This window comes from Myotis brandtii, unplaced genomic scaffold, assembly GCF_000412655.1.
Source record: "Myotis brandtii unplaced genomic scaffold, ASM41265v1 scaffold1532, whole genome shotgun sequence".
Taxonomy (NCBI): Eukaryota; Metazoa; Chordata; class Mammalia; order Chiroptera; family Vespertilionidae; genus Myotis; species Myotis brandtii.
In genome coordinates this window covers 84,891-91,083 of record NW_005355551.1, presented here as the reverse complement: position 1 = coordinate 91,083, position 6,193 = coordinate 84,891, and the positions used below count along the sequence as shown (strand labels likewise).

The 6,193-nt window shown below is 44.5% G+C and overlaps 3 gene segments (V, D, J or C); all 3 read right to left on the bottom strand.

Annotated features, from left to right (window-relative positions):
- The window catches only part of LOC106725286, a 4,809-nt gene extending 2,852 nt beyond the window's left edge, over positions 1–1,957 (bottom strand). The window contains 1 exon segment of the V gene segment in view: positions 1,872–1,957. Coding sequence covers positions 1,872–1,920 — 49 coding nt within the window.
- A 2,258-nt stretch (positions 1,958–4,215) lies between these two features.
- Positions 4,216–4,729, bottom strand: LOC102251085. The segment is given in 2 exon segments: positions 4,216–4,556; positions 4,654–4,729. Coding segments are annotated over 2 exon segments (414 nt in total).
- Positions 4,730–4,923: 194 nt separating this feature from the next.
- On the bottom strand, positions 4,924–5,532 carry LOC102250792. The segment is given in 2 exon segments: positions 4,924–5,363; positions 5,460–5,532. Coding segments are annotated over 2 exon segments (513 nt in total).
- Between the last annotated feature and the right edge of the window lie 661 nt (positions 5,533–6,193).

Here is a 6,193-nt window from a genome sequence, read left to right as displayed (position 1 = left end):
TACATATAAAAATCCAGTGTCTGGAACAAAGTCAAAGATAATCAGATTAATAAGAAAAGATACAAACATCATGAAAGCACAAACATCATGACCCAGAAGCAGCAGAAAAAGAAAATCAATGAAAATAATTCCCCAGAGATCTCCAATGTGAAAATTATCAGACTCTAAAAAACTGTTTCCTGTGTTTAAAGAGATCAAAGGTAATCTAGGAAGACGTTATTAGGGGATTAATAATTATGCCGGGTGACATACTGGATTGGAAAAGCAACCACATACAACTTCTGGCAAGGAGACAGTGGATAGTTGTGCTCCACAATGACGGAAGTTTGTCAGACAAGTAAATTGGGTGGAGACATGGGCAGAGGAGATGAGTAGATATGCAATGAGCAAATGGACACATACGTATTATGACTTGCAGTCTTAGTTGGATAGGGAGGAAGTGAAGCCAGCAGGGGCTGAGTAGCAGTGATAATACCTTCAGGAAAATCTCAGTATGCTGCTTTCCAAATAGTTCCAACCAGATTTGCAGGATGACTTCTAGTCTTAGAGAATCCAGGCAGAAGATAGAGTACAGGGCATGGACCTCAACACAATGAATGTACTGTCAGATGCGATAATGGGATCAAGACCAACTGATCATTTCAGAAGTTTTTACTAAGAAATATTTTAATGCATTAAGGAACTGTTTAGATATACTAAGGCAGACAGCTGGAAATCTCCTCAACACCCTGAACTGCTTGGCTCTGGTCTGGATATACTGTTGAGCTGTGCAGGTTCTATTGAAGAGTTAGACTTCTCCGGAGAATTAGTTTTAAGATAAGATTTGGGACTGGTTGCCAGGATATCCACTTGTGTGTATTTTTCTGAAGTAGGAAAAGGACCAAATAAAATAATTGAAACCATCAGCATCATCAACAACATCATTACTATCAACAATTCCCACAAAACAGGAAAAAAAATGTTTTCCAAACACATACTATGCATTGAGACCTTGATGCAGAACACTTGCTAAGAAAGGCAGAGAGGGGGCTAGAGAGTGAAGGGTATCAATTAAAATCATTCAGATGGTAAAGACAACCACAGAGCGAGAGCCTGTTACTCTCCTAGAATCACCACCTGGGTTATTATTAAGGTTTATTGTACATTGTCGGCGATTGTCTATTTTTATAAGACAACAACTCATCACTAGCCCATGAGGGCTGAGTCCATGATCCATGTCACTTTCAGTTTTGCAGCCTTAAATTGTCACCAACAAGTGCTTCAAATTCCCAAGTCATCATTATTTTCAAAGCTTTTGAGTTCTGATGTTTCAGGAAATAATTCATGGCCTCCTTTCATATAAATCATTGCTTGTCTCTGCAGACCCACTTTTCCCCCATGTGTGATGAACATGGTAAAGCCTCTGTTCGGAGCTTCTGTGAGTGGGACTGAGAGAGAACCCTGATGCTTTGTGCACAAGAAGGAAATGTCTCTGTGATGCTGTGGCTAAGCTGCTGGCACAGAAACACACAGCCGAGTCGCCCAGCTCTGCACGCTGCATCTTGAGAGTGGAGTCTGCTCTTTTGGGCCTCTCTGCAGAAAATCGATTCTTAGGCAGCTGTGAATCATCCACTGCATCTTCATTCTCAAAGCGAACCAGCAGCTCCAGGCCCTGTCCTGGGATCTGCTGGTACCAGCAAAGGGTTTGGTGGCCAGAAATGGGATTGCACCACAAAGCCATGGCCTGACTCTTATCTATGACCTTATGTCTGAGAGACTGGGTAACTCCACCTGCTGTGAGTTCTGTGGCGGGGAAAGACAAAGGAAATATAAATGATTGGCATAACCACTGGAAAGATAAAATGCAGGGATCTTAGTGTTCTTAGACTCACCTGCCCCCAGGAGACAGAGGGTCACCCAGCAGAGGAGCCTGGTGCCCATGGCAGGGTCAGGACAGGAATGAGAGGTTCACCAGGTCAGGGTCCTTGTGAGCATGAGCAGAGGGAAGGGGTGTCCTCACAAGGCAGTCCCCACAGTGACATCACTGTCTCTGCAAATGCACAGTCTTAAAAACCAATTGTTATGAACTAACACATGCCTTCATGTTGGTTCAACACATTCATAGACTGTGTGTAAGTTCATCCAAGTGTCCTTCACTCATTGCCCCAGTGCTCGAGTGATTCATTGCATTTTCCACTTCATCTCTACATCTCCCATCTCCATCCTCTAACTCTCTGCTGGATGTTTCATTGTGTGAGAGGTGAGGTGGAAAGGATTAGAGAATGGAGAAGGCCCTGGAAGTTGGTATGGAAGAAGAAAGCAAGGAAATGTGTGTTTCAAGAGGTGGAAAAAGTACAGCCGTGTGCTCACAGGTATTATGCTGAGTCTCAGAAACCTAGGGCTTACATGCCAAGGTTACCAAGTAAAGACCTGTAGGTGTAGAATTATCAGAACCATCTGTCTCCCTCAGAACTGCTCTGTCATTGAGACAGAAAGGCTGCTGCTCTGAGTCCAGCTTATGTTAGCACCAGATAATAATTCCATGTTGGAAACATTCTTCACGTGGAGGTGTCACTACTTGTTCCACCTTTGTGGCCAGAAGTTAAAGGTTCTAAGTGACAATGGCATTAGGGTGAGTAAAGACTGAGTAGCTGGAGGTGGGTCCTATCAAGATACACACAAAATGCTTGAAATTAAGGCATGCCATTTCCAGAGAAGAAATCCTCCACGTGTTCCCAGCCCCTCCCTCCCCCAACCTGCTTCCTGGGCAGCACATGCAAAGAAATCCATGAACGGATCTGTGTCAGGGCAGGAATGGGGCAACTTGCTGCTCATTGCGGGAAAGGTTAGAGATCTGGGAAATCTGACTCTTGTTAAGGATAGTTGCAGTGTTACCACAGCAACTGAGACTAGCCCAGACGAGGTCTAGAATGATTTCCTCTCCTCTCCTACATTCACATTGTGCCATCCCCTACAGCATCTGGGGCACACAACTGGAATGGGTTAGGTTTGGGGTCCACGTGCACATGTAAGTTTCTCTGATGGCTTTCAAAGGCAGTTTCCATTTGCAGGGGGCTGGCTCCTGACTCCCCTCTGCGAGTCCTTGTAGGGAATGTCCAAACATGGGATACACTTAGGGAACCCCAATACAGTGACTGCCACAGGCAATTTTTAAGGGAAAGGCTTGGAATCAGCTTACATAACTTTTACCCACATCACATTGTTCCTGACCCTCCAACTGCAAGCGAGGCTGGGAATCATAGAGGAGCCTGGGGATTTGGTGACCAGGAAGGGTCTGTCACACCATTCTTCCTCACTGGCTTCCATTCCTCATGCTCCTTCCAGAATGTAACTTACCCTTTCATGCTCTGTTGTGTGTTTAATATACAAGGGTATAATTTAATGCAACTGAAGTTATAAGTGTTTTTGTAAATATTTGTATATTACATTATTTTTATAAATATTTACATGTTATAAATATTTTTGTGTTCTTTTGTGTCTTTACTTAAAAAAAAATCCTCCCTTAAATGAATGTCTAAGTATATTTTAGTAATTTCTCCTAGTAAAATCTAAGTTTTCACAATTAAGAGTAAGTATGCCTAAAATATATTTTCATGCAAGGAATGAAGTGGAGATTCAGAAATAAGAGAGCGGGACATAGGTTTTATGCAGAAGACATAGCCTGTAAAAAAAGATCTCTAAGGTGGTGGATCTGCAGAAGTAATTGAACTTAGATGAATGAGTCTGGGGCAGAGAGAGACTTGTACAAGATGACCATGGAAGTCAAGGGCAAGGTGAAGGGCAAACATTACAGGACCTTGTAGGGCTATTGCCTCATAGGAGAAAGGCAGCCAGGGGCAGATTCTTCTGAATGAAGAAGGTTAAAGACTGTAAGTTGAACGGTAAGAGAGGGTGGGGGCAAGGGTAGAAGAAGAAGCCACTAAAACCCGTAGAACAGAAAGAATATGGGGGCTTTGAAATTATCAATGGAATTTTCATATATCTCTACTTAAGATACTTTTATTATTATTATTCTTTACTGCAAGCAGGAAGAGAGAAAGTGGCAGAAGAGAATACCAGTGAGCTAAGGAGGTTGGGGTGGCCTCCGGTCAGGCTGAGCCTGGCCTAGGGATGGACTTCAGCCCTGAGGGCCATGATGCCCACGGCTGTAAGAGTCCTGTGCTGGCAGGAGCTTCCTGGGGTTTAGCCAAGCCTCAGAGTGCAACCTCGGGTTTTCTAACCATCCTTTTTGTGCAGGGAGGAGGCAGCCATGCAGCGCTGTGTATCACTGCTGGCACAGAAGTACACAGATGTCTGGGAGGTAGTAGCAGACTCCAGCGTGAGGGGGAAGTCTTCTATGTTTGATCTAGTGACATTGTACCCATCAGGGACATCTCCTTTACTAATGCCGCCGACACCATATGAGTACTGGATCAGACTCAGCCCATGGCCAAGGTCTTGTCGATACCAGTACATATAGTTATGGTTATCAGTCTGGTTACACCTTAGGGTCACTTTCTTTTCTGTCTGTGTGACCTTGTATCTTGGACTCTGGGTGATTCGGGCATCCAGGTTTCCTGTAAGAGAGAGTGACAGAGCCTGATATTGTCATCCTAAGACAAAGGCTTGGGTTGAGGTCTTGGGAATCCAGAGCAGGAAGCCCACCATACTCACCTGCCCACAGGAGACAAAGAAACACCCAGAAGAAGAGCCTGGTGACCATTTCAGGTCCAGGGCAGAATCTCATGTCTTCCTGTTCTGTTTTGAGAAAAATAGACTCAATGATGTCACTGTCCTTGACAAATGCTTGAGCTTTAGAGCTAACCTGCCACACCCCTTCGCCACAGGAACAAATCAATGATCATCTCAGTTACAGGAACCACCTGATGTCCAGGAAGTTTTTAAAACCTCAAGGTCAGGCTGAGGCTGGCCTAGGGATGGACTTCAGCCCTGAGGGCCATGATGCCCACGGCTGTAAGAGTCCTGTGCTGGCAGGAACTTCCCGGGGTTTAGCCAAGCCTCAGAGTGCAACCTCAGGTTTTCTAACCATCCTTTTTGTGCAGAGAGGAGGCAGCTATGCAGCACTGTGTATTCACTGCTGGCACAGAAGTACACAGATGTCTGTGAGGGGGTCGCTGACTCCAGTGTGAGGGCAAAGTTCTCTGTATTTGATCTAGAGGCACTGTACCCATTGGCACCATCTCCTTTGGTGGTGAGCCTAGCACCAACTGAGTAATAGATCAGCGTCAGCTCATGGTTCAGGTCTTGGCGATACCAGTACATATAGTCATGGTTATCAGTCTGGTGACAACTCACTGTCAAATTCTTTTCTGTCCCTGCAATCTTGTATCTTGGGCTCTGGGTGATTCGGGCATCCAGGTTTCCTGTAAAGAAAGCCACAGACCTGATGTTGTCATCCTAAGATGAAGGCTTGGGCTGAGGTCTTGGGAATCCAGGGCAGGAAGCCCTCCTGTACTCACCTGCCCACAGGAGACAAAGAGCCACCCAGAAGAAGAGCCTGCTGACCATTTCAGGTCCAGGGCAGAATCTCATGTCTTCCTGTTCTGTTTGGGGGAAATAGACTCAGTGATGTCACTGTCCTTGACAAATGCCTGAGTTGTAGAACTAACCTGCCACACCCCTTCCCCACAGGAACAAATCAAATATATATATTTGAATAGTTCAAGTGGAAAAATTTTGTAAGTCTGTTTTTTAAAGAAATCTTGTAAGTATATATGCTTTTTTCCCCTGCTTTTGGGTAAGGAAATTTGTCCCTCTATGCATAGTGACATAATTCCTTATTTGTATATTGTTACAATTATTCACAATGTCTCTGCTGGTACTTTGGTGACTTCACTTCAAAATTTATCTACAGATACTTTCTACTAGTTTTTCTCTGCATAAATTCTGGATAATTTAGATGTTACCCTTCAGCGAGCCTCTCAGTTACAGGAACCACCCGATGTCCACAAAGTTTTCAAAGCCTCAATGTCAGAGTCATTGGATTCTGAAGAAGTGTTTTATGTTGTCTCACAATTTTCTGACTGATGGGAGCCCTGCCATCCGTGCTCTGGTTCCTGTGTGCTTGTGAATAAGAGTTCTCCCTTGGTTTCAGCTGAAGCCACAGAAGACTGGACCACCCAAGTTCCCGTGTCTGCTTTTTGTAAAGAAGAGAGAAAATTCATTAGCAATGTGGAAGAAATATTCAGCCAGA